The 27,007-nt window shown below is 59.3% G+C and overlaps 1 protein-coding gene across 4 annotated transcripts in view; it reads left to right on the forward strand.

Moving 5' to 3' along the window:
* The first annotated feature begins 4,210 nt into the window (after positions 1-4,210).
* The window catches only part of LOC120851940 (disabled homolog 2-interacting protein), a 40,923-nt gene continuing 18,126 nt past the window's right edge, over positions 4,211-27,007 (forward strand). For 2 of the 4 annotated variants that reach the window (XM_040225032.1, XM_040225033.1), the window contains exons 1-7: positions 14,639-15,177; positions 16,779-16,932; positions 18,545-18,643; positions 19,444-19,998; positions 22,794-22,938; positions 23,029-23,173; positions 25,760-25,996. In XM_040225032.1, the coding sequence (XP_040080966.1) occupies positions 15,041-15,177; positions 16,779-16,932; positions 18,545-18,643; positions 19,444-19,998; positions 22,794-22,938; positions 23,029-23,173; positions 25,760-25,996 (1,472 nt within the window). In that variant the 5' untranslated portion in view covers positions 14,639-15,040. Of the gene's footprint in view, positions 4,624-14,635; positions 15,178-16,778; positions 16,933-18,544; positions 18,644-19,443; positions 19,999-22,793; positions 22,939-23,028; positions 23,174-25,759; positions 25,997-27,007 lie in introns of those variants that run through there. The other 2 variants (XM_040225035.1, XM_040225034.1) reach the window with 2 other exon arrangements.

Here is a 27,007-nt window from a genome sequence, read left to right on the forward strand (position 1 = left end):
CTCTGCAACACTTAGACATGAGGCAGGAGTGGTGGGGTGGGGGGGGGAGTTAGAATGTGTTTGGCTCACTGGGGGGAAAGTGTAGAGCTGGGGACAGCCCAAGAGCTAACAGTCTCCAGGTGGGTTCTGAGTGTCTGTTGAATGAATGACACTCAGATATTTGAGTCTTTGGGCTCCCAAGTTGTTTTGGTAAATGCTTTCTCTGCATTTGGCTAGCCACTGTTTTTATATCTTTTCTCTTCCAAGGATAGCGTGTTTCCTCATTTTATACATGAAGAAACTGAGGCTCAAGAAAGTAAAGAATTTTCCTAAAGTCCCACAGTTGCTGAGTAACACAACCAGAATCACTACCCAGCCCTGCAGACTTCCAAATCACTTCCACCTCCTACTGACAGATGAACCCTATGGACAAGGAGATGATGGTGTGAGTTTAAGGCACCCAGGTCCCTCCCTGCCCCCTCAGAAGTGGTCGTATGCTCTGCCGGGGCTGTCGGGCATGCCTCCTGCCTCCTGATCCCTGATTCTTCTGGTCCCCCCCCTGTTCTCCTTCCCCTGCTCCCCAAGAAGTACACACACCAGTTGCTTTAGGTTCTAGAAAGATAGAAGAGGATTCCCAGGCAGCTCAGTGGTAGAGAATCTGCCTGCCAATGCTGGCTGCTGAGCTCCTCGATAGAAAGGCAGCTCAGCAGCAGCACATCCTCTGGGAGACTGCTAAGGAGGCGAGGGTTCACCCCTCATAGTGGGGAGACAGAGCTGGCCAGGTGGGCTCTGCCTGGAGAGGTGATGCCTTTTGCTGCCTCCTGACATGTCACATGGCCTTGAGCCTTTGCATTCTCTCCCTCCCAACAGATCCCAGTTAGCCTGGGGGTTGGGTGGGGCCGGGCAGAGGCAGGGCCTATTTTCAGGTCGCAAAGAATTCCAACTGCAGCCCAGCGTTTCATGACCTGGGTGCTTCTAGAGGAGTGTGGGCAGCTGGGACATGTTAGAGGGTGGTCTTGCCTGGGAGTCACTGAGGGTCCTGGGTGGACCCCATCTTTACAGAAATCAACTGAGGCCCAGAGAAAGATGTGACTCTTGCCCAGAGTCGCTACTCAGAAAGTGACCACTTTGTGTCTCCCAGCATATCCTGGGGCAGTGTCCTTCAGCCTAGCTAAACAGGCTGGCCTTTATCAAGTGCTCCCTGGAAGTCAGCTTTGTTCTGTAGCTTATTGAATCCTCACGGCAAGCCCTGGGGGCTGAGCGCTGTTGATGTTATTGCAGAGGGGGAAGCAGGCCCAGAGAGGTGACCTGACTTGTCCAAGAACACAAGATTGCAAGTGGCACAGTCCAGATTTGAACAGTCTTGACTTTAGAGCCCATGTTCCTAAGCACTAGGCTACACAGCTTCAGACTTACTTGACTGCCAGGCTCCATAGAAACAGACCAAGGGTGGTAAATCCTTGACTGACCTGGCCCCTGCAGAGTTAGGCCTGAGGACTGTGCCTGGCCTTGGCCTTTGTGATAGGATGGCTGTACAGCACCTCTGAGCTGCCCACCTACTCCTGGTGTCCGAAGTGGCCCACTTTTCTTGGAGGGCTTGCTAGACCAGGTACAGAGGCCCAGGCAATCAAGTCTCTCCTTTCCTCTGCTCTGTGTGTGTGTGTGCGTGCTCAGTCATGTCTGACTCCTTGCATCCCCATGGGCTGTATAGCCCAGCGGGCTCCTCTGTCCATGGGATTTCCCAGGCAAGAATCCTGGAGTGGGTTGCCATTTTTCTTCTCCATTCTTCTCCTCTACCCGCTCCTATTTTAGCAGCTCACAGGCCATGCCCACTCTTGGAGCCTAGGGGGTCCCAGAGAGCCCCCACACCTTCAGTCCCTCCTGTGACTATAGAGCCAGGTTGGGAAGGAGTGAGAGCCTGGCTCTCAGGGCCTGTGTGCAGGGCTCGAGACCTTCTTCTTCTCTCCTCCCTCTCCCTGCCTTTGCTGTGCTCGTGGTCTCTAGTCTTCTCATCTGTGAGAAGGGGGAAAGAACATAACTGAGCTCATAGGGTTCTGAGGCCTAGACTGAAAGCCCAGTGTTGGGGCACGTGCGATGAAAGACGCTAGTGGAGGCAGAACAGGTGCAGCCTCCAGAGGGCAGGTGGGAGAAGACTCCTGGCCCTGGCTGACCTCATGTGGTTGGGCCCTAGCTGCGGACTGCGCCGTCCTGAGTGAGTCGGGAACCCTCGCGCAGCATGACTTCCTCCTCTGAAAGATGCATCCATGTGCTACCTGCCTGGCACAGTTGTGAGGAGGAGTCATGAGATGCTGCTGGGAAGGAGTGTTGTGCTGGCCCATTGTGAGGGTTGAAAAATATGTCTTTCCCACTCTCATTCTTGAGATGTCGCCATCCCACAGAAAAAGAAGGGCAAGAAGGCAAAGTGGTTGTCTGAGGAGGCTTTACAAATAGGTGAAGAAGGAAGAGAAGAAACGAGAGAGAAAGGGAAAGATACGCTCAACTGAATGCAGAGTTCTAGAGAATAGCAAGGAGAGATAAGAAAGCCTTCTTCAATGAACAGTGCAAAAAAGTAGAGGAAAACAATAGAATGGGAAAGACTAGAGATCTCATCAAGAAAATTGGAGATATCAAAGAAACACTTCACATAAGGATAGGCGTACTGGAGGACAGAAATGGTAAGGACCTAACAGAGGCAGAAGAGATTAACAAGATGTGGCAAGAATACACAGAAGAACTATATAAAAAAGTTGACCCAGAAAACCATGATGGTATGTTCTCACCTAGAGCCTCAAGTGGTCCTTCGGAAGCATCACTGCAAACAAAGTTAGAGAAGGTGATGGAATACCAGCTGAAATATTTCAAATCCTAAAAGATGCTGCTGCTAAAGTGCTGTACTCAATATGTCAGCAAATTTGGAAGACTCAGCAGTGACCAGAGGACTGGAAAAGGTCACTTTTCATTCCAGTCCCAAAGAAGGGGCAGTGCAAAAGAATGTTCGAACTATTGGACAGCTGCGCTCATTTTGCATGCTAGTAAGGCTATACTCAAAATCCTTCAAGCTAGTCTTCAGCAATACATGAACTGAGAACTTCCAGATGTACAAAATGGGTTCAGAAAAGGCAAAAGAAGCAGAGATCAAGTTGCCAACATTAATTGGATCATAGAGAAAGTGAGGGAGTTCTAGAGAAACATCTGCTTCTTTGACTATGCTAAAGCCTTTGAATGTGTGGATCACAACAAACTGTGGAAAATTCTTAAAGAGAAGGGAATACCAGACTACCTTATCTGTCTCCTGAGAAGCCTGTCTGTGGGTCAAGAAGCAGCAGTTAGAACTGGACATGGAACAACAGACTGGTTCCAAATTGGGAAAGGAGTATGTCAAGGCTATATATTGTCATCTTGTTTATTTAACTTACATGCAGAGTACATCATGCAGAATGCTGGATTGGATGAGTCACAAGCTGGAATCAAGATTGCTGGGAGAAATATCAACAACCTTAGGTGTGCAGATGGTAGATACCGCCCTAATGGCAGAATTAATGAAGGGGCACTAAAGAGCCTCTTGACAAGGGTGAAAGAGAAGGGTGAAACAGCTTGTTTAAAACTCAGCATTTAAAAAACTAAGATCATGGCATCCGGTTCTATCACTTCATGGCAAATAGAAGGGGAAAACTAGAAGCACTGACAGGTTTTATTTTGTTGGGCTCCAAAAATCACTGTGGATGGTGATTGCAGCCATGAGATTAAAAGATGCTTGCTCCTTGGAAGGAGAGCTATGACAAACCTAAACAGCGTATTAAAAAGCAGAGACGTCACTTTGCCGACAAAGGACCATCTAGTCAAAGCTATGGTTTTCCCAGTAGTCGTGTACAGATGTGAAAATAGGACCATAAAGAATGCTGAACACCAAATAATTGATGCTTTTGAACTGTCGTGGTGGAGAATATTTTTGAGAGTCCCTTGGACAGCAGGGAGCTCAAACCAGTCAATCCTAAAGGAAATCAACCCTCAATATTCATTGAAGGACTGATGCTGAAGCTCCAATACTTCAGCCACTTGATGGGAAGAGCTGGCTCATTGGAAAAGACTCTGATGCTGGGAAAGGTTGAAGGCCAAAGAAGAGGGCGGCAAAGGATGAGATGGATAGATAGCATCACCGGCTCAATGAACGTGAATTTGAGCAAACTCTGGCAGATAGTGAAAGACAGGAAAGCCTGGCCTGCTGCATTCCATGGGGTCGCAAAGAGTCGGACACAACTTAGCAAGTGAACAACAACAGATGAATTTGGATTTTTACTATTGGGCATTTTGTCTAAAAGCTTCCTGAGACTTCTCATCTGATCCTGACTTTTGAGGGATTTGGGGATTTTTGCTGTGTTGTGTCCTGTACAGAAAAAGGGAGCTATGCCTTTAAGTCCTCAGCAACCCCAAGTGGGACACTGGCCCTTTAAAAGCACATTACAGAGAGTTGGAACTTAGCCTTTGTTTAACTAGCCATGTTCAGTCCCAGCGGACAGGGCTGGAGCGGTATGTCTAGGACCAGAGCGGGGTTGGACTGGCTGGGCCCGGTGGGGGACAGCGGGCAGCAGGGGTGCCTGGCCCGGCCCCTTGGTTTCCTGAGCCCAGTGGCCGCACTGAGGGATGGTAAGTGACCTGATGGCCCTAGCGGGGGTCGGGATGAGGGAGGCCGGGGAAGAGGGCAGGGGGATGGCCGCCAGCCTTGGCCCCTGAGCGGCCTCTCGGGCCCAGGGAGCAACTAACCGAGGCGTGTGGGAGCGGCCCGGCCGGCAGAGAGGGTGTCTGGCCTCGGGAGGACTTCGGCTGTTCCCCAGCGATGGTGTCTCTGCCCCGCTGCAGGCATCTCCCGCCGGCCCAGAATGTGGAAGCAATTAGGATGGCCCGCCAAAAAAGCGAGAAACGGAGGAGTGGTGTTGCTGTTTTTAGTTTTTAAAAGAGAGGAAATCCAGTGTCAGTTGCCCCTTTCCGTGAGCAGGCCCAGGGGCCGCTGTGGCTGCTCCGAGAACCGGGAAATGAGGAGCCCAGCCTTTGCTCGGAATCACTGAGTCCAGAGCTGCACTGGGTGGGGCTGCGCTGGGGTTCAGGGGCCGTGTCAGCTCTCCCCCAGCCCCGGCCCCCAGCCGGAGTCTCTCTCTCTCTCGGTCTCCCTGCCTCTGTCTGGTCCCTGATCCGGAGGCTGCTGTGGGGTTGAGTTTGGGGTGTGTTTTGCTCCAGCTTAAATGTTTCCGACAGTGGTCAGGAGCCTGGGGTGCAGCAGTGTGTGCCCAGGAAGTTACCCTTCTTGGGAGAAATCAGGGTTTTTGGCTTGTCTGGTACTGCCCTGTGGAGGAGAGCGAGCTTGTGCTCTGCAGGTGAAGCCAGCCCTGTGCCTGGCTTCTCACAAGTCTCCGTGGTCCTAAGCCCTGCCCACCTTCAGTGCCACGGCTGGGGAGCTGCCGACCCCTACCAGCTAGTGGCCGCCTCACTGTTTTCTCGACAGGTGACACAGGAGCTGATGCAGGCGGCTCTCAGTGGAGGTCTGGTGACTCACAACTTTTCTAAGTTACCTGAGAGTTGGTGTGTCTGATCACACAGTTTCTATAGCTTTGGTGAAAGCCTCAAAGGCATTGACAGGCAGTGGAAAGAGTTTGGAGTTGGAGCCCGGATGCCAGGCCTCTAGCCCTTGCCCCAGTGCCTGTGAACTGTGACCTTGGGCAAGCTCCTGGACTTCCCTGAGCCTCTGCTTCCATGGGGGCAGAGTGTAGAGGGGAAGCCCTGGGGGGAGGAGTCAGTTCAGCTGGGATGGGCGGGCGGCAGGGAGGTGGTGGTCTTTGAGCCAGGCATCGACGGGTAAGGCTCACTGGCCTCCTGCGTGTGTTCTAGGTGGAGGTGCGAACCCAGGATGCCTGAGTTGGGATGTGCCTCGGAGGCTGTATTTACAGTGCACAGCCTTACTGGTCGGAATCCCGTGGGCCAGTGGCAAATGGCAGGCAGGGCTAGCTTATCCTAGAGTCAGCAGTGTGGGGTGGGAGAAGACGGTGGGCTCTTGGAGCCTGGCACCCTCTCTGGCCTTGGGAAGCCCCTCAAGGCTTCAGGGTGTGTTTTCTTAACTGAGGTTGGGTGGCTGGACCCCCTAAGCGGCAGCAACGTGGAGTCCTTTAAACAGGGTGCCAGGGCACTTCGAGGTGTGCAGGGTGTCATGGGTGAGGCAGGGTGCTAGAGAGCCATGGATGGCTTGCAATTGCCGAGGTCACTAGGAGCAGGAGGAACTTGGCAGCCGGGCCCTGGGCTTGCCATGAGTCTGTGCCTGTGCCTGCGACCTGGGAGCCGGTGGCTTGTTGGCAGCCACCCACCCCAGCTGTCTCCTGCGAGTTTCAGCCTGGGAATCGGAGCTCTGAGGCCCCGCTGGGACTCCCAGATGCCAGGCTTTGGGAGGATGGGGAACCAGGCTCCCTAGGCGCCCCAGGCTCAGTGCTGGCATACTGGAGAGGTGCCCAGTAACTGTATACTGGGGCGCCGGGTTAGCTCAAACCAGGGTGGGGGTGTTAGCATAACAGACCTCCAGCAGGCTCCTGGGGGAGGTGGGGGCAGCCCATTTGTCAGGTGAGAAAGCCGAGGCCCACCTGAGGGCTACGCTCCCTTGGCCTGGGGCCCCTTCTTCTTCGTGTCTTTGCTCCTTGTCTCCCTGAAGCCACAGAGACCCTGTCCTGAGCGGTGACAGGACAGAAAACGGACACTGCTGCCAGAACCTACAGAGAAGGCAGTGGCACCCCACTCCAGTACTCTTGCCTAGAAAATCCCGTGGACGGAGGAGCCTGGTGGGCTGCAGTCCGTGGGGTCTCAAAGAGTTGGACACGACTGAGCGACTTCACTTTCACTTTCCATTTTCATGCACTGGAGAAGGAAATGGCAACCCACTCCAGTGTTCTTGCCTGGAGAATCCCAGGGACAGGGGAGCCTGGTGGGCTGCCGTCTATGGGTTCACACAGAGTTGGACGCAACTGAAGCGACTTAGCAGCAGCACCAGAACCTATGATGCCCGTCACTCCTTAAATAGGAACTGGGAGGTGCCTACTTAAAGCTGAAGTGCTGGAGGGCAGGAAGGGGCAGAAAGCCTGGGAAAACAGGGCTCCTGCATGTCAGGTTACACCCATAGCACCAAAGGTGGTGTTGCCTCCACTTTACAGATGAGAAAACTGAGGCATGCAGGTTAATGAATTTGACTGAAGGCAGAGGAGTGTATATGTGTGTGTTCTTAAGGAACCACATTATACCAGACATCAGCCACACGATGCCAGGGGCTTGGCTGTGTTGACAAGTGATCCGTCTTTGGTTGAGGCAGGAAGCTTAGTACCCAGGCATGGGGGAAGGACAGGTCACCTTGTCACCGTAATGTGAACACACCAGAAGGCCACCTGGCATGGCACTTGTGTCTCAGGTGGAGGAGGGGAGAGGGGAGATGATGACGTTCTTCAGAGGGGTTCACTGAGCCTAGGAGGGCTTCCTGGAAGTGGAAAGCTGGGAGGAATTAAATGAGCCAGAGAGGAAGTTGTTTCCTTGGGGAGTGGAAGTCCTTGGTTCTTCAGTTCACGCTTCTTTTTCATTTCATCATCCTTTTCCACTTGGGTCATGAGTCCCCAGGGCCCGAGGCAGCTGTTGGAGGTATTTATGGTCCTGGTGGGGGTGGGGGAGCCAGTCGTAAGCTAGTCGCACCCTACATGATCCGCAGTGCGATCCATGGGGCCAAGGGCATGCAGGGGCGTGTTCACACGTGCAAGGAGGAGTGGGGTGCCACCTGGGCTCACAGGAAGGGACAGCACTGTCCCTCCATCAGGGCCCTCCAAGTGGAGGGGCTTGCTGTCCAGCCCTGGACGGGCAGCAGCCTGGTATTTTGGGCCTGGCAAGGGCAGGGGTGCACCAGATGGGGCTGGTGCCATGCTCCCACGTGGGGGTGCTTTCCGCGGGGGACCTTGGGGTTGGGGGGGTCACTCTGCTTAGTCTTGCTGAGTGGCTGGACAGTTTCTCCTGGGGACCTGGGGTGGGGTGAGGTAGGGAGCTGTCCCTACTCAGAAGCAGGAAGAGCACCCAGCCCTCAGCTCACTTTCCACCTGCCCAAATCCTATCCTGTTCAATGAGTGTTCCTCAGATGCTCTTCTCTTAAAATTCAGGGCACTTCACTGTTCTACTGAGGTTTATGAATGTTTAAAAACTGCTTTGCGGTCCCCAAAGTAATTTGACAAGTCTGACAGCTATTGATTAAAAACCCGAAATTATTCAGGCTGCAGGATAACTTGGGAGAATAGATGGAAAGTGGTTTGTTTCTTCTCTCTCGGTGTGCCCCTTGCCCTTCCTGCCCAACCACCCCTCCTCAAAATGACGTGGGGATGTGGGGAGGTAAATGTGTTCCTGAATGTTCTCTGAAAAGTCCATTATGCTGCAGAATTAGAAAGGGGGCATGGGGGAAGGGCAAGATGCTGAGGGGCGCCCCTCCTGCTTGGGGGGGTCCCTGCCATCAACACCACTCATGTTGGTGGTCTCACCCCAAACCGTTGTGGGTCAGGTGACCAACAGGAAGGAGGTATCGCTGACCGGCTTGCAGGTGGCGGGAGGAGGAGTGGATGTGGTTAGCATGTGGCCCCTTACGTTAATGGGGAGTTGACATGTTGGGGGTTTGGTCATAGTCTCTGAAGTGAAGAAGCAGCAGCCTGGAGAGAGGTCAGAACTTGTTCAGGGCCCTGCTGATCCAGGCAGATCAAAGGCGGAGAGGAAGAGGAAGGAGCCCAGGATGCACCGGCCAGGTTCCCCTCCCCTCCCAATGAGAAGGCCGGGCCCCTGCCAGGGTGCAAGGCTGACTGGATCCCCGACCTCCAGGCCTGCCCTGGCCTGGCCTGGTGTGGGGTGGGTACCAGACTGTCCCAGCAGAGGCCAATTGGGCCACTGGGCTCCCATCTTTCACTTCCTGACGCTGCGCCCCCGGCTAAGCCCCTCCTCTCCCAGCCTCAGTTTCCTCTGGTGTCCTGAAGCCTGCTGCGTCCAGTCCTGTAGATTGACAGGCTGTGTCCAAGGAGGGCTGCCCCATGAGCCAGGGCTCATTAGGTCTAGTTGAGTTCTTTACCCCCTTCGTGCTGGGGTGATCCCTCCTTTCATGCAGAGCGGTTGGGAGAAGGCCATCCGATGGTGTGTGTACCTTGGGAAGAATACCTGTAACAGAGTCGGGCACATGGTAGGCACTTTGTGTCTGTTGAGTGCAGGCTGCTGTGGCATCACTCATTCCGTGTACACAGGGCACCACGGGAGCCAGGCTTTGGGCTTCATGGAGCCGTGGCCTATGATGAGCCATCCTGGCCTTCTGTCTCGGTCACGGGCATGGACCCTCCTCCTCCAGCTCAGCCCTGCAGTGTCAGGGAGGCATAGGCTTCCAGGGTGGAGTGAGGCCAAAGACCGGGCACCTCCCAGCCCAGGGAGCTCCCAGCTCAGTGTGCGCGGGGACGGGGTCACACCAGCTCCAGTGACAGCTGGCATCTGCCCCTTGGCTTTGGATGGTGAGAACCCTGGCTGAAAGGGGCCATGCCTCCAGGCGCTGTCATCCCAGGAAACCTTCCCAGGCCAGGCAGCCAAAGGCAGCCAACCTCCCTGCCTTTTAAGGACAGGCTCTGTCTCCCCAAGGCCCTGGGGACCACCAGACAGCTGCATTCTTCTCCCTGCCCCTGGGACCCCAGCGGTTCCCAGGCCAACAGGGCAGGCCGGGCCTGGGGAAGAGATGACCCTGCTGGGTGTCCTGGGTGTGTGTGTAGCGCGGACGGGGTGGGGGGGGCTGCCCTATTTGTGTCCTGCTGCTTGACTCCCAGGAGGTCAGTGCCCTCACCCTGACTGTGCCCAGGACCCGCTCCTTCCCTGTGGGCTCAGCTCCCTGGACCTGCCTGCCTGTGACAGGCGGGAGCATGGTTGGCATGTTCTGACCTGATTCTAGAGTCCACGGGTCCTGCCAGCCTTGCAGTGGGTGCCTCCTCCGTAGAGACCAACCTTGTCCGGGGTGTCTGCCCTTTCCAGGCCTGGCTGTGGGCAGTGACCCAAGACCACACAGGCAGGAGAGTGAGAGGTTGGGGGAGTCTGTGCTCAGAGTCCCAGGCAGAGGGGTTTACGTGGCCCCTCCGTGGGGTCTCCTGCTCCCTCCAGACACCCTCTTTCAGCCTTTCACTTTAGGAAGTTAAGAGTTTTTATTGGGGTAGGGGGGTGTTTGTTTTTGAAAGCATCCCAGAGCATTTGGGTAGGTGCAGTTTGTTTGTGGGTGGGGGAAACAGGCCTGGCGAAGGTAGGAGGTTTGAGTGGTCAGGGGAAAGGAACAGAGAATTGCCCACAAACCCCCCACCTTGCCACCTCAGACATCAGAAGCGTCAGCTACCCTAGAAACGTCAGCCTTGATACAACACAGGTAACCCTTAATCGGCCTATTCACAGCTGCGCCCTTGCTCCTTACAAGGCTGCCTGGCATGAAGCATTGAATAGAGCAGGGGCCGGCCTGAGTAACCGCTGTGGCCACTGGCATTGACCCCGGCTCCCCAGCCTTGTCTCAGTTGACCTCACAGCAGCCCTGGGAGGAAGGTATGTCAGCTCTCCCCACTTAAGAGTCGGGGACACTGAGGCCTGGACAACATGTTAAAAGTACTCGGGGTTGTATGTTTCACAGGGAATGGAGACTGGATGTGCTCCTGTACCCGGCACCCTTGACACTAGGCTCCTGCCTGTTGCCAGCTGCAGGTGTGTGGCTGTATGTTTACCCTTGGGGCTTACTCCGCTGCCGGTTTGTTATGCCAACAGTCCCCAGCAGCGCAGGCAGCCCCTCCTTGGCATATGTAAAGCTTCCAGCTCCTCAAATGCCTCCAGAGACAGCGTGCCCTCCCCTCTAAATCCAAACCAGGCTGGCCCACCCATCCCAGGGACAGTGTGTCTAGCTGGAATCAGCCCATCCTGGTCCCGGCCCCGCCCGCTGGAGGCATGCACGGCAGCTCCCTCTGCCCCTTTGAGATTTGGAAGGTGATTCTGAGCCTCTGGCTTTCCAGGCCATCCAGTCCCACGCTCCGCTCACCCCGCCCACAGCTGGAAACGTCCTCCCCGTGTGGTCTCATAGGGCTTTTTAATTATCACACGTTTTATTTTCAAGTCTCCTCCCTCCTTGAAATAATAGGGAATTTGCTAAACTTATGTGTCACTAACCTTTTCAGAGAAGAAAGGATGGAGTTGAAAAACAGCTCGTGGGTTGGCTGGAAGGCTATCAGATAAGGCCGAGGCCCTGGAGCCAGGACAATGTCCCCTTGTTCCCGCTGCCCGCCCTCACAATGGACTGCTGTTGGGGCCCGGCCATATCTGCAGCCCCGGCTCCGCCCGCGCCTGGGGCAAGCCCATGTCTCCCCGGGCCCTGGGCACAGGCTGTCCGACCCCGGCCAGCCCCCTGGTTTCTTCCTCCCTGACCTGGAGTGAGGGATCACGGTGAGCAGGTCAGCTGACTGTGGCCCCAGAAGGCCCCAGAAGGCTGCCAGTGGGGAGATGGAGCCTCGAGCGGATGCCATTAGGCTCAGAGGCTGCCGGGTGGGGCTCGGGTCCCCCTCAGCCACTTGCCACCTGTGCCATCCTGGGCGAGCTGCCTGGCCCTTCTGAGGTGCAGTCCCTCGGTCCTGACGGGTTCTCATGAGAATCGGGTAAGGAGTCAGGTGGGAAAGTGTGCGGAGTGGTGTTCAGCCACCTGGCCTGGATGTGAGCGCTCATCTGTCCAGGGAGACCGGGGACGGTGTGATAATGGCCACGTTCAGACTGGGCTTAGAAGGCCGAGAAAGAAGGCCGTCGTCGGGTGAGAGAGACTGGAGGGGAGGTGGGACGCATTCAGGAGACAGCTCAGACAGAGGCTGCCGGAGGGTGGGCGTTCCGGCTGGCCTGGGACCTGCTGCAGAGGAGAGCCTGGGTCACTTGCTGGGGGTGTGGTGTGGGGGTAGAGTCTCAGGGAGGGCTCAACCCCAGGCTGAAGCACTATGAGACTGCAGGGGCAGGGCAGAGGGGCCCAGCCGGTGCGAGGGTGCCATCCCCCTCAACTGCCCCTGGGCCTGAACCAACACACCTCTCAGAGGCAGGGCAGGGCAGGGCAGTCTTCCTCCCCTGTGGCCTTGCCTCTCCTGCCCGTGGCCTGAGAATCGTGGCCTCCCCCGATTCTTCCTTCCGGGGAATTGTGAGGGTTCCATGCATGGAGAGTACAGGTAAAGACCTCCTGAGCAGCTGGCCCAGGTGGGGAAAGGGGGACATGGGGACCTCCAGGGGCTGGGGGCTGCCGAGGGTCCAGAGATCAGCTGGGTCTGGGACGATCTCGGGGTGCAGCTGCCCCCCTGACCAGCGCTTGGGTCGCTTTGCCGCTTCTGCTCACCAGCGTCTCAGGGCTGAGAGCAGATTCTCCTCCGTCCCAGCCGCCCTCCTTCCCTCCCCATGACTCAGCTGACCTCGGGGCCTTGGTCCTGGAACTCCGGGGCCCTGAATCTTAGCCCTGCTCCAGATGCTGCCCTCCCCATGAGGAGCCTCCTGCCTGGCGAGGGTCTGCTCTGCCACGGGCCTTCCAGCACAGCATGATAAATGTCAGGTTTCGGGGTCCATCTCTGCCCAGGGAGTCTGGGAAGGCTGCCTGGAAGAAGAGGTGCTTTTGCTGGGTGTTGAAGGTTTTGCTGGGTGCCAAGGAGGCCTGCCTGAGAGAACTGTGACTCCCAGGGAAGAGGAGCCCAGGGTGAGGTGGACCCTGGCCAGCAGGGCTGCAGCTGAGCTTATATGGCCTTGATGGGAAACCCTCTGTTCATGACTCCAACGCCTGGAGAGTGCCTCTCCCTGCAAACCATCCTCTGTGCTTGTTACCATTTATTTCCATTTGAGACAAAGAGTCGTTTCTGTTTCAGATAAGGAAAAGGGTCCCTGGGGGTAGGGGTTGCTGGGGTGCGAAGTGACACCAGGAGGGAGCTGAGACCGTGGGCAGGTCACCTGCTTTATCGGGGGAGGCCGCTCCGGGGTCAGGTCAGTGTCCACCCCTCAGTCTGTGAGGATTCAGCCAAGCGCTGTGTGTGGTGTCGCCTGCGGGCACAGCCCAGGGCAGGCCAGGCCGGTGAGGAGGGCCAGGCACGCAGAGCCCACAGCCCGGTGGTGAGACCCGGTTCTGTAGCCTTTCTGACACGCTGTGGTCATGTGGCGTCCCTGGCAGGGTTGGGTGAGAAGTAACCCAAACCTGGGCTGTGGGAGTAACCTGCACAGGCAGAGCCCCCTGCGAAGGCCTTTGCCCTCTTCCGTGCCATCTCACCAAGGACCGAGACTCTGGTCCCCAGAGCCCATGAGAGGTCCCTGGGGGAGGCCATGCCGTGGGCGTGCTGGGCCACCTTCTCTCCCACCCCAGCCTCAGGGCAGCGAGGAAGGGCCTGACCCAGGTGTGGGCCTTGCATACGATAGTCTCTGAGCCCAGGCCCCCATACCACACGGGACAGCCATGGGCAGGGCTCCCAGACCAACCAGTCCCCCTGCCCGCAGGAGCCCTGGGCAGATGCAGGGACTGCCGCTCCCCGAGCCCATCTTACCTTTCTGTGAAATGGTCAGGTGAGTGTTCCTGGCAGAATTGTGCGCCATGGAATGTCATCAGCCGAGTGCCCTGACCTAGAGGAGGTGGGCGCCCATGAGCAGGGCAGGAGCAGGCACCGTCTCATCACCTTACCAAGCTTCCTGGGAAGGGACACTGTGCCCACTCGCTGCCCCTGTGGAGTCTGGCAGCCTTTGATGGCCTGTGCCCTCCCTCCCTCCCGGGATGGGCTTCAGGCCCACCTGGGACAAGGCAGGGGCTGGAGGTGAGAAAGGAAGTGCTCAACAATGCTGGCCAGAGCAGAGGTGGGCTGGGTTGAAACCTGCCGTGGTGATGGATGGGGCTGGAGTCCTTGAGTGGAATGTTAGGGGTGCTGTGCTGTGGGCCTGGAACAGAGCTGGCCGGCTTCCTGGAAGAGGTGGTTCTTAGGCTGTGAGGTGGGCCTCCTGGGTCCAGGAAGTGTCCACGTGACCTTTTCCCCTCCCTGAGCCCCAGTCAGTCATCTTATCAGTCACTTCCATGGACAGACTCCTTCTGCCAGGAGGTCCCACCCTGCAGGGGCACAGCAGACTGGCTCCCTTCGGGGCCCAGAGCTGCATGCCAGAGCCTGACGGATAGGTGCCCCTTTCCCCCACGAGCCTTATGGGGAGCTCGGGGGCAGGTAGGCTTCAGGTAAGAGGAAAGACTAAGCATCTGCATGAGAGTCAGAGAGCACAGGCCCACTGGGCCTCCCCATTATGGGGCAGTGGTCAGAGCCCAGCCCTTGACTTCTGTCCCAGAAGCACCTGGGAGATCTAGGAGTGGCCACTGGGCCTCCCAGGACCCCGCCCCCACCCCTCCTCCTCCTGGTCAGCTTGGGCTGCAGGGGCTGGGTGGGGGCTCCAGGTCCTGCCACTGAGAGACTCCCTGGGAGGTGGGGAGGGTCAGGGCTGGCCCAGGATGCCTCAGCTGTGAGCTGCCCACAGCACCTCCGTGCCATCAGGAACCTTCCCAGTGAGGCCCGGGCCAGCCGGGGCATGTTCGTGGAGCAGGATGGTGGGGAAGGAGGAGAAGGGGTCTGCAGCCACAGGCTCCAGGAGGCTCTGGCTGCTTTGGGGTCTGCCCTAGGTGTGCCAGGTCTCCTGGGGCTGTAGAGCCAGAACACTCCCCCCACTCCACCCGGGTCTCCCTGGGCAGGGCCAGTCCATAGAACGAGTCTCCCTTGCCTTTCCCCAGCTGGCTGGTTCAGGTGCCCCAGGCAGGAGGCGGCCCCAGCCTACCAGCTCCTCCCCGTACTTCCTGGATCTGTGCTCCACCCCCTCCACTCCCAGCATCTTACCTGGCAGGAGTTTCCGGGCTGGGCCAGAAAGCAGCCCGATCTTGGTCGATGGGCTGGGTCTTCAGCCCCAGACAGCTGGTCTGGGGGCCTGAGTCCCGGCCCGTCGGAGGCTGGGTGATTTCCCTGGCGTCTGAGGCAGGGCATTTCACTGAGGTATGGAGCCGCGTTCCAGGAGGGAGGCCCAGGGTGGAATCTCAGCTCAGTGGACGGCAGCTCCACCCACAGCACTGGTCGTCTCTGGGAGGGGAAAGGAGGTTGGGCCAGTCGAGCAGGACCTGGGGGGCTCGTCATGGTAAGAAGGCTGTCAGCGCCTCGAGGGGAGTGGCGTGGCAGTGTGTGTGTGTGTCTGCGTGTACGCAGTGCTGCCTCCCAGAGAGGGCACTGGAGGTGCAGGGGCACCACAGCTGTGCATGCCATTGGCCTTAGTTCTCGAGTGGGTCCTGGGGAGGTTTGGGTGGGTTCCAATCGGTTTTAAGCCTGTCTCTCAGCTTCTCTCTGGTCCATTCACCTGGGAGCCTTCAGAAGTCCTGCCTGAGGGCATTGGCTCTGCTCCAGCTACCGACCGGAGCCCTGCCTGGTGCTTGCCTCCTGTTGGGCAAGGGGGAGCACTTAGGGGGAGCCTGACTGGGTCTCTTGGTGTGGCTGTGGGCTCCACAAGAGCTGAGATCCCATTTCCAGCTCCAACTCCCATGCCGCGCCTGCAAGAGGACAGTTGCCAGGGGAGATGCAGTGCTGGGGCTGGAGGGTGGTCTCTGTCAGTCAGCCTGTGATGCCCTCTGGGTAGGGCCGGTCCAGCTCATCTCTGAACTCCTGGGTCCACACTTAGGGGCCTCAGCTTCTCTTACTGCAGGTGCTTGTGGAAATGGGTTCCAGGGTGTGTGCCCTGAGGGGAGACGTGTGGTGGTCCTACCATGCCTCACTGACCTGCGGGAGGGAGGGTCTTTTTTAGTGGGAGGCAGGGAGAGGTGATGGCTTAACCCTTGGAGGCCAGGAGCTGAATGGCTGGAGGGTGTTGGAGCTGGGGAGGTCTAGGTGAGCTAAGGGCAGAGTTTGGACCTGCATAGGGCCATGGCCGGCCCAGCCTCTGCCCTGGGGTGGTCTTAGCAGGCCTGGCTGGTCCTCTGGCTTTTCCTGTGCCCTGGCTGTGGGAGAAGGGCCCCGGTGTCTTCCTGCTGTGTCCTGTTGACTCTGGAAAGGGACCTTTGCCTCTCTGGGTGGACTTCCATCAAGCACCAGGTCGCATCTGATATGCTTTCCGTGGAAAGGGGAAACCGAGGCTCAGGGAAGTGACTTGCTCAGGGCCACACAGCAGGTGACAGTGGACCCAGGTCCACGGCCAGTCTGTCAGGATCCATCTGTGCTGGGCCCCCTGCCCCTGGCGTGGCCCCTGAGCCCCAGTGCGTGCACCCTGTGTGCCTCTTAGCGCTCACTGAGTGCCTCTCAGCACTGCAGAGATGGCTCCATCCCTTCCATTTTGAGCCTCATGGTCCTCGGGGGTAAGGAGGGAACACAGAGTCCCACGGCACACCTGCCTCACCTGGGGCCAGCGGGTGGGTGTCCTGGGTATGCGAAAGGGCTCCGTCGGCAGTGGTGGCCTGGAGAAATGTTGGGACAGGGCGATTGCTTCTGTCTTGCAGGGGGAGCGGGGGTGGGGGTTGGGGAAGGTACCCAACCCTGGAAGGCTGCCTGGGTCGGGTCTCCTCTTCCCTGCGGGTCTCTGACTCCAGCACCACCATCACCCCCCACACTCGAATCTGCCTCAAGACAGAAAGGACTGTGGGCGTTGAGGGGTGTGATGGCCTCTGCAGGGGGTTCTGGGCAGGCCTCCTGGGAGAAGAGGGGAAGGGAGGGGACAGGGCAGGCTGACCTGACACCCCTGCTGCCCGCCCCCAGGTCTCATCTGATGCCCAGGCTGAAAGAGTCTCGCTCCCACGAGTCCCTGCTCAGCCCCAGCAGCGCGGTGGAGGCGCTGGACCTCAGCATGGAGGAGGAGGTGGTCATCAAGCCGGTGCACAGCAGCATCCTGGGCCAGGACTATTGCTTCGAGGTGGGTCCGGGGCGGGGCGGGGCGGGGCAGGCCCAGGTGTCCTCCTGCAGGAGGCCAGGTCTCCTTCAGCCGCCCTCCTGGAGTGTCCTGTGGCCTCCACTCTTCGGGGGCAGTGGCCAGAAACTGTCAGAGCTTTTGGACTCCCAAGAGACCAAGTGGAGCGGGGAGATGGGGGCTTCATTCCTGCCTCGTGGTCTCCTTGGAGACTGACCAGCACTGTCCCCTGCGTGGGGTTGTGCAGGAGTCCCGAGTCGGTGGAAGGGACATCCAGGGCGTATGTGGAAGTCTCAAGCCTGCTCACCTCTCTGCAAAACCCCTCCAGTGTGGTGTGGGGGCGTGGAGAGAGCACCCCCTTCTCTGGCCTCTGCATAATAAGAGCCAGGATCTTTTCATGCCCCGCCATTCTGTGACCCGAGGTGTGAGGGCAGAGGGGCTGCTACCCCGCCCGGCCAGGCTGTTCCCTGGGGATCCCTGTCCAGTGCCTCGTGTAGACGGGGAATCTGGCCCAGAGATGTCAGAGCTCACGAGGCCAAGTCAGGATCTGGATAACTAATGTCGCAGGTGTTCCTGGGAGTTCCTAATTGCTTCTCTAATTATTCGTTTTCTCTTCCCACCTCTGTCTCTGGGAAGCCTCCCACCCCCGACGATCTTGCATAAATAGGGGAGCTTTCCGATAGAGGCATGAGCATGGAATTGCTGTGGCAACCTCCTGGCGCCCCCAGCTCCAGGGGAGACTGGGGTGGTACCTGGCGCCTTGCCCCAGCCCTGTGCCCCCTTGGGTGCTATTTCTGGTTCAGGACTCCTGGCCCTACTGGAATCCTCCTGGGCTCCGACTTCTCTGTCTGGGGCTGGAGGCGCCTGATGCTAGTTGCCCACTTGTGTAAAGCAGGAGATGCTGTGTCTTGTATGGCCCATGAATGGCTAGATAGGGCCCTCAGCAAGGTGCAGGGGACAGCGGGACAGATTAGGAGCAGCTTGGGCTGGGCTTCCTCTCCCAGAGAAGATGGGAGGATGAGCAAGCCAGACAGGGCAGGGAGGGTAAGGGTTCCAGGACAGACTCCAGGGCCCAGCACACCCAGAGAGTCCATTCTCGGTTCTGTAGTCCGGCCTCAAATAGGTTAGCCCTTTGTGACCACCGCTGCCATCACATTCAGCAAGAGAAGCATCGTCAGCAGCTGTCAGCTGAGGACCAAGGCAACCCTGAGGCTGACCCGCGGTTGTCTCCGGGGTGCCTGTGGCTCCAGCGATAGAGGGAGACCTCAGGGTCCTCCGATTCATGCAGGAGCCCGTGCCTTCTGTCTCCACCATCTCCAGGAGAATGAGCGTGGACTCAGAGAGATGCTTTTCTGAGGACAGAGGGCCCCGAGGCAGGACTCAAGCGCCAGTTGGCACGAGGCTGGACACTGTCCTGTCACCATCCTGCTCTGGGACCACAGGCCTTGGGGCACTACCTGCAAACATAAAATCCAGGGGGCACCGTGCATCTCGTCCTGCCTCCTCCCTGAGGCTGCGGTGCCGTCAGACCTGGCAGCCAGTGTCCCTCCCCCTGCCCCAGCCCTGGAGGTCCTCCATCGTCCCTCCCCCTCCCCGTGACACTGTGCTGCCCCCGCAGGTGACGACGTCCTCAGGAAGCAAGTGCTTCTCCTGCCGGTCAGCAGCCGAGCGGGATAAGTGGATGGAGAACCTGCGGCGAGCCGTGCATCCCAACAAGGTGGGCCTGTGTCCCCAGACCCCAGAGCGCGGGGTAGAAGCTGCACCCCAAGCAGAGCACAGGCTCCGACTCGAGAGAGCCAAGGGCGGGGGCTCTGGAGGGGGCTGGGACCGGGGTGTGCTTGGGGCCGGAGTGGGCCATAGTGCTGGGCTCAGAAAGAGGCTGAGCTGCACACTGGGGAGGCCAGGCCAGAGAACCCAGGGTCGGCCTTTGGGATGTCGGTGTTCTGTCTGGACCTCTTTGTGCCCCCTTCCCCACCATGGCCAATGCCTGCCTAGCCCTCCGAGTCTAGCTTAGCCACCAGTCCCCTCCTCCAGGCAAGCACTGCCGGCCCAGGCTGGCACCCACTGCCCAGTGTTCCCACTGCCCCCAGGCCTCTCCCCAGCTGTCATCACTGCTTCTGGCCGACTCGGCCTGGAGCTGAGTCCTGGTCACCATGCCATCACTGAGGAAGGACCTCAGCAGTACTTGTCTCCATGTGACTCTGTGGACCAGCAAGCTTCCCAAGAGCCAGTTAACGGCCGCCGCGTGCCAGGTGTCACGCTGGCCTCTTAATTTGCTCTCAGCTTGTGACTTGCATGACAGAGGGACTTAAGGCTTAGATGATCATAGATGGTTGCTTGCCCAAGGTCAGTGAGCTAGTAGTGTATGAGGCAGAGCAGAGATCCGGCCCCATGTCCTTCAGACTCCAGAGCTGGCCCTGACCAGCTCTGAGCACTCTTCCCAGCTCCGGGCTGGGCAGGGGGCCAGGCGCCGGGCTCCTGGTAACTGTGCCCCTCTCCCCGCCCATGCGTGTGCAGGACAACAGCCGGCGTGTGGAGCACATTCTGAAGCTGTGGGTGATCGAGGCCAAGGACCTGCCGGCCAAGAAGAAGTACCTGTGCGAGCTGTGCCTGGACGACGTGCTGTACGCGCGCACCACGGGCAAGCTCAAGACCGACAACGTCTTCTGGGGCGAGCACTTCGAGTTCCACAACCTGCCGCCCCTGCGCACAGTCACCGTCCACCTGTACCGCGAGACCGACAAGAAGAAGAAGAAGGAGCGCAGCAGCTACCTGGGCTTGGTGAGCCTGCCCGCCGCCTCCGTGGCCGGCCGACAGTTCGTGGAGAAGTGGTACCCGGTGGTGACGCCCAACCCCAAGGGCGGCAAGGGCCCCGGGCCCATGATCCGCATCAAGGCACGCTACCAGACCATCACCATCCTGCCCATGGAGATGTACAAGGAGTTCGCCGAGCACATCACCAACCACTACCTGGGGCTCTGCGCCGCCCTCGAGCCCATCCTCAGTGCCAAGACCAAGGAGGAGATGGCGTCAGCCTTGGTGCACATCCTGCAGAGCACGGGCAAGGTGAAGGTAGGTGCCCGGGCCTCAGGTGGGACGCCACCTCCCGCAGGCCCCGTGGAAGGCTGGGGGACAGGCGCCAGATGACCTGCCGGTCCCCGCGTCCACGTCATGGATTTCAGCTCTGCTGGAGGCCCCAGTCATAGCTAGGTGGGCCCCCTCAATCTGGAGCTGGCCAAATCCGGAGCTGCATCCTGAAGGATGGGGGCTTTGTGCACCCCCTCCGTGGTTGGAGCTGATTCCAGAGGCGGGTATGGAGCCCGTGGTCTGCAACACGGCTGGCAGCAAGGAAGTGGGTTTTGTGCCTCCCCACTGCCCCAGAGGGCCGGCCCCTCCCTGAGACTCCAGGGGAGCAGGCCACGAGGCCCACCTCTGCCGGCACATGGATCCCAGTGACCCAGACACACGTCTGGTTTGTTGAGTTATCACACATTGCAGCAGGTGATGGCCAGGGTGCAGCCGCTGTCTGAGCCCCAGACTCCCCCCAACTCCCAGTGCACGCACACGGGGCACACAGTCACTGTCGCAGCTGTCTGTTTGGAGGGCAGCTGCCCCAGCCCTGGAGCCCCCTGGAGCAAAGCTTGCCCGAGCCCTCCAGCAGGCCCTGCTCCAGGGCTGGAGGGCCCCTGCTGTCCTCCCCACCGCCTTCTACCTGCCTCCCTGCCAGGCCACACCCAGCCCCACCCACTCACTTGTCTTTGCAGACAGGTCGGCTCCTTCTAGAAGGCTCCGCAGGCCTACCTGCCCAGCACAGCAGAACATGGTTCTGCTCTGCCCCTTGCCTTGGCGGAGTCTAGAGGGAGCTGCTCAAAAGGGGTGCAGTGGTGGGGGTGAGGGACTGCCCTCCCCGGTCAAGGTCCCGAGCCCTCAGCCTGGGCTTGGAGGGAGACACAGGTTGGGGGTCAGGCCTCAGCCCCCAGGCAGAGCCCCGGGTGTGCAGTCCATTAGGGCTCTTATTCTCTCTCTCTGCCTGATCCAGAAGGCCCTGGCCTCCTCTGGGCCCTTCAGAGCCCCTGCCCGTTGGGCTCATGGTGGGGGACCAGGAGAGGTACTTCTCCATGGGCACGGGGCACTCCGTTCCTCTGTGCTTGGACCACCTCTTCTCCTGGAGAGGGAGGGAGACCAGAGGGAGACCAAGGGAGGCAGCAGGGGCTCCAGCGGCCGCCTTTCTGCCTCTAGGTTTGTCCTTTCAGTAAGCGGCCCCCGAGGGCTGGGCTGGCCTGGGAGGCTGACTCTGATCTGAAGGGACCTTTGCTCTCAGGTTCATAGCTGAGACAGGAGTAATCAGGGTGCTCACTGTGGAAGGAGACGGAAGCCGGGGCTCTAGCTCCTCAGCGGACCTTCTGTTGGGTGCTGCTCCCCAGCAGCACATCAGGTTGCTGGGGTGAGGTGCATCTGAGCTCTGAGCCCCTGGGGAGCTAAGGGGTGAGATGCCTCTCTCCAGAGCACGTGCCGAGGGCTCCGAGTCCTGGGAGAGGGCCATGGGTGTGCTTTGCCCCCTGTCATCTCCCCCCGCCCCGCCCCCCCACTCCCTGCAGTAGGAGAAATGGGCCCTTGATAACAAGACAATCAGGCCAGATTTGGTCCCGGTAAGCTGTGTGGCCTTGGACAGGTCAGTTTCCTGTTCTGTGCCTGTTTCCCCCCCACTACCCCCAGCCAGGTCCTGGCTCTAAGAAGAGCTCCTCCTCACCCCCGCCTGGGCCTCGCACCTACCCCGGGAGCTCAGGAGGGCTGTGGGCATGAGCAGAGCAGTACGCGCAGCACTGACATCTGCTGTTCTTTGTTCAGAGAAGGAGGCCCTAGAGGTCACCAGTGGTCGGGAAGGGTCCTCAGGCTGTGTGGTCTCTGGAGAGACGGACTGCCACTCCCCGACCCCGGCCCTCCTGTTTCTCCATTGGCCAACCAGATCTCCAGGGCCCAGAGTTCGGTTCTGTATTTCAAGGCCCACTTGTGATTTCAGAGGGCCCTGAAGTTGGGCATGTTAGGTGAGGCATTTCTGGAGCATCAGTAGCCCCAGCGCAACACCAGCCACCCAGCCTCTGCACTGGCCAGCCCCTGCCCTGTGCCCCCACTGCCCCCGGGTCCCTGCCTCCTGCCTGCCTTCTCCCGAGGTCACAAGCCTGGCCGTGGGCATGAGGAGGCACAGCCTCTGAGGTGGGGGTGTTTCCACCTGGAGGGGTGCAGCAGGTTCCTGTGAGCCGCCCTGCAGTCAGAAGGGAAGGCGTGGGCTCAGGCTCCCTCCTGGGTCTGCCCGGGAGCTGTGTTGTAGCCAGGCCACCTTCCCACCCAAGCCGAGGTTCATCTCCCTCTGTCTGAGCCCCAGCTCACTGCCTTCCAGGGCAGCTGGCCTGCCTCTCCCTCTTGTCTTCCTTCCTCGTGAGGCTGCACAGAACAAGCCCTTGTCTGGCGTGGGAGACCTCATCACAGTGAGGGGTGGACGGTCATAGCTGCTTGTATGAGGGGGCAGGGCAGCCTGTTTGTCCTCTTTAGCCCTGGGATGGGGGTACTCTTTTCGGTCACCCTGCCAGGCTGGGGCAGGGCTGAGCAGAGATTTGAGTCCCACGGGTCTGGCCATGATGCGGGGGCTCTTGCCTCCCTGATCCGGGGTCCAGCTCAGGTGTCACCACGTCCCCTCTTCAGGCTGCCCTGCTCTCATGCCCCAGAAGCCCCCGCAGGTGAGACCCAGCAGCTTGGCGATGGAGCAGCCTCACAGAGCAGGGGCTTCTGGCCAGGGAGCGCAGGTCTGGACCCCTGGGGCCTTACCTGCCAGGCCTGCTCAAGTCCACTCTCCTCACCTGGCTCCACAGGACTTCCTGACTGACCTGATGATGTCAGAGGTGGACCGCTGTGGGGACAACGAGCACCTCATCTTCCGGGAGAACACGCTGGCCACCAAGGCCATCGAGGAGTACCTCAAGCTGGTGGGCCAGAAGTACCTGCAGGACGCGCTAGGTAGGGGGTGTGGGCCGACTGGGGGCAAGAGGGTCAGGGTGGGGCATGCCCACTGGGTCCTCACCGCCCCTCCTGCCCTCTCGGCCACAGGAGAGTTCATCAAAGCGCTATACGAGTCGGACGAGAACTGTGAAGTGGACCCAAGCAAGTGCTCGGCCGCTGACCTCCCCGAGCACCAGGGCAACCTCAAGATGTGCTGCGAACTGGCCTTCTGCAAAATCATCAACTCCTACTGGTTAGCGCTGCCCCCCCCCGCCCACTCGGCCTCTGCTGCCCAGGGTCCCACCCCGCATCCCTCCCTTCTCCCCCAATCCTTCTGTGTAGGCTGGGTGCCTAGAGCATGCTGGGCGCTGGGCTGGCCTCTGTGGGCATCATCCCATCCCAAGAGCTCGGTGAGGAGCCCTCCTCTGTCATTCCCGACAAGAGAGCTGAGGTTTAACAGGGAGAGGGCAGGTAACACAGCTTCAGAGTCAGGGCCCTGGGATTGGAACCCACCTTCTTCCTGACCCCGCTGAGTCCAGCTGGTCCTTTCTGGGCTCAGACATCGGAGTGTTCCAGAGTGTGTGGGCAGGACGTGGTCTGTGCATTGTTGAGGATTCTGACCCGGCAGTCCCTTACACATTTTGGACAGTGGGTACTGCCTGGCACCACTGTAGGTGCTACGGCTGGACAAGAAGCCAGACGCACAAGGCTCTGCTCAGGCAACCCTGGGTGAGTGGATGGCTTCACCTGGGATGCCTCACCTGGCCAGGGAAGCTGGTGCTCAGGTCACAGGCTTGGGATGGCCCTAGCACGCACCTGTGTGGGGCCTGGACACTGGGTGGGCCTCCTGCTGGGACCGTAGAGAACCGAGGAAGAGGACTGGGCTTTACTAGGACCGAGTTCTGTGGGCCCCGGCGGCCCCCGAGAGGAGCAGAAGTGTGCAGGGCAGGCTGCTCTTACAGGACTGCAGTCTGGGCCACAGTCAGTCCCGGGCCATTCCGTGCAAGATGAACATCCCAGCACGTGTGAATGGTGGCCACTGAGCTGGTACAGCCTCATCAGAGATGGCTGCGTGACTGTCCAGGGGACCATGCTACCAGCCCCCAGGAGTGGCTTTATTTTCACACTGGAGGAGCTGCCCAGGTTTTTCCCCTGGTCAGTGCTCCAGCTCAGGACCTACGTTCCCTTCCCCACCCGAGTGGCTCTCCTGGCCCCGTTCCCCCGTCCCACCTCCGGCCGTAGCTTGCTTCTCTCTTTGGTCGTGTTCTTTCCTGTCCTGCTGGAAGGCCTATGTCTGGTTCCCCTTTATGGCTCTTCTTTATTATGTCACCAGAGACAGTCAGCTTACCCCCGCAGCCACCCTGGCTCACAGCTCTGCTCCCGTCAGGGTGCCTTGAGCACCCCTGTGCTGGGCACCAGAAGGACCTGGTTTAGCTGCTCCCGAAGGACAGGCACAGGCAGAGGCAGGCCTGTGAGGAGAGCGACAGTCTTGGGTCAGGGCAGAGCTGGTGGGGTCCACACTGCCGGCCCAGGTCCCCCTGCCCCGCGGTTACACAAGGTGCTCACTGGGGCCTCCCTGGCCCTTTGGGCTGAGCTGAAAATGACCCTTGGCACCGGGCCAGGAGGGACAACCAGAGAGTCTGAGGTCTGGAACACACTTCCCACCCTTGGGCTGTGTTTTCACCCAGGGCGGGCCGGGTGTGGGACACGGGGAAACGTATCCGTGGACAATGGTTTTCCATTTCCTCTTTCTGGCCTTTGTGCAGGCCCCTCAGTTCTGCACGAGGCTGTTGATAGATGTTATCACTTAGTGCCTGCCCCCTGCCCAGGCCTGTGCCAGGCGCTTCGGGGGCCAGGGCTCAAGGTCACCTGCCCTCACTTCCTCTCTGGCCACATCCTTATTGTTCAGCCACGTTCACTGCCTGAGTCTGCTGGGCTTGTTGGGCAAAAGCTTTTCAAGCTGATCAAAGCGGCTTAAGGCCTTGGGGGTCCCCGCCTTTGGATAGATGGCTGTGTAAACTCAGCAGGGGTGGCCTTGTTCCCCTTGCGGGAGTGAGGAAACGGAAGCCTGGGGAGGGCCAGGCCCTGGGGCAGAGCACCCTGGAGCTAGTGGGAGAGCCAGGTGTAGGCAGGGTTCAGAGAGCACCCATCTTCCAGAGTGAAAAAGATAGGAAGGCCTCTGAAAGGCTGGCCTGGTGGGGCCTCGCTGAGGCAGGGTGGAGGTGCTCAGGGGGGACAGCCCCCAGACAGGTGCTGAGAGCCCTGCCCACCCTCACCAGGTCAGCCTAGGGAGGTCGCTGCCCCCGCTTCCCTCCACACCCGAGTTAGCGAGGAGCTGTGTTCTTAACCTGTGGTTAGGATCTGCCCCTCGTCCTGATCACCCAGCCCTGCTGAGAACCTCAGATCCTGTAACATTATTGGAGCGGTGGGGGTCCACCTCAGAAGCCGGGGACAGGAACCGAGGAGCAATGCTGTTTGTGCCGTGTGTCCCTCCCTCTGCCCAAGACTGCACTCCTGCCGGGTGGGGCAGGGGTGAAGCCCCGTGGGGCTTGGCCCCAGTGCTGATGTCCCCTCTCACTCAGCCCCTCTGAGAGACCCACCAACTGCGGCCTGGGCATCCCTGCCCTGTGCTGGCCTGGCTCTCCCAGCGTCCCTGCCCAGCGGATAGTGGATGGCGGAGGAGCAGGCTCAGAGAGCTTGGGCATTGGGCCGTCATGTAGCCATCAGGGTGGGCATGGGACAGACACAGTTCCATCAGGCCCAGAACCAGCTCCCTGCTCTGGTCCTGGCCTGGCGACTGACTCCCCCCTTCCACCCCCCATGACCTGTCCCCACACAGCGTCTTCCCCCGGGAGCTCAAGGAGGTGTTTGCCTCTTGGCGGCAAGAGTGCAGCAGCCGCGGCCGGCCGGACATCAGCGAGCGGCTCATCAGCGCCTCTCTGTTCCTGCGCTTCCTCTGCCCGGCCATCATGTCCCCCTCACTCTTCAACCTGCTGCAGGAGTACCCCGACGACCGCACCGCCCGCACACTCACCCTCATCGCCAAAGTCACCCAGAACCTGGCCAACTTTGCGAAGTGAGTGCCATGTCCCCCCCACGGCAGGCTGGAGCCTGTCCCTGCCTCCTCAGCCCTGCCTCCCTCCGTCCCTCTCCTCTGCACCCCAGGCTCCCCTCCTGTGGTGCCTTTCCTTAGTTTTCAAGGGTGATAAGGCAAGGTATTATTTTTCCTTCTGCTTCTTTGAATGAACGTTTTTATCTTAAGGATTTTCCCACATACTTAACATTCACGAGCTTCCTTTTGAAATGAGTGACTAATATGCCTTCAAGGGAGAAGGGCCAATGTCTCCTGAACCCATCTGCTGTGGTTGGGCACCCGGGTGGCTCCAGACTGTCCTTGTCTAAGGATGCCAAGGACGTCTGTTCATGAAGCACTTCAGTGTTCTTGCTGTACCTTAGAGCGAGGGGGTGGACACAGACGGGCTGGCTCAGACAGCAGCTCTCACGAGGTGTGGATCGAGCCGCCCCGGGCCTTCGCAGGGCTGGGCCATGAATCACCGCTGGTCCCCACCCTCCCGGAGCCAACACTTCAGCAGGGAGAGCGGTGATGGACAGGGGCGTGGCCTCCTAGGAGGGCTATCCGCTTGTTGGAAGAAGAGAGAAGGGAGGCTTCCTAGAAGACGCGCTCCCCAACTGAGTTCAGGACGAAAAGACACGGAGGTGCAGGCCAGGGAGGGACCAGACGCTCTGCCGTTCCTGAATTGTCACTTGCTAGGTCGAGAGAGGTGGGAGACCACCCTAGAGGACAGCAGGGACTTGGAGGCCAGGCAGGGCAGTAAGAGCTGCCAGAGGGCTTTGAGCAAGGTGGCCCTCATGTGTTCCAAGTCCTGCCAAGTTCAGCCCAGCAGCAGAGGGGCCAGGAGTGGAGGAAACAAGACTGGCAGCCCTGAGGCCAGGAGGAGAGCAGAGTTATGGTTCTGGTAAAGGCAGAGTGGTGGAAGGATTGGGTCAGGGATAATACCGGAGGTGATGGTGATGCAGGAGGCCATGGCTGTAGGTTGTGGGGTGATCAGAAGATGAGGCCAGCAGG

The sequence above is a fragment of the Oryx dammah genome, unplaced genomic scaffold (assembly GCF_014754425.2).
Source record: "Oryx dammah isolate SB20612 unplaced genomic scaffold, SCBI_Odam_1.1 HiC_scaffold_25, whole genome shotgun sequence".
NCBI classification, from domain to species: Eukaryota; Metazoa; Chordata; class Mammalia; order Artiodactyla; family Bovidae; genus Oryx; species Oryx dammah.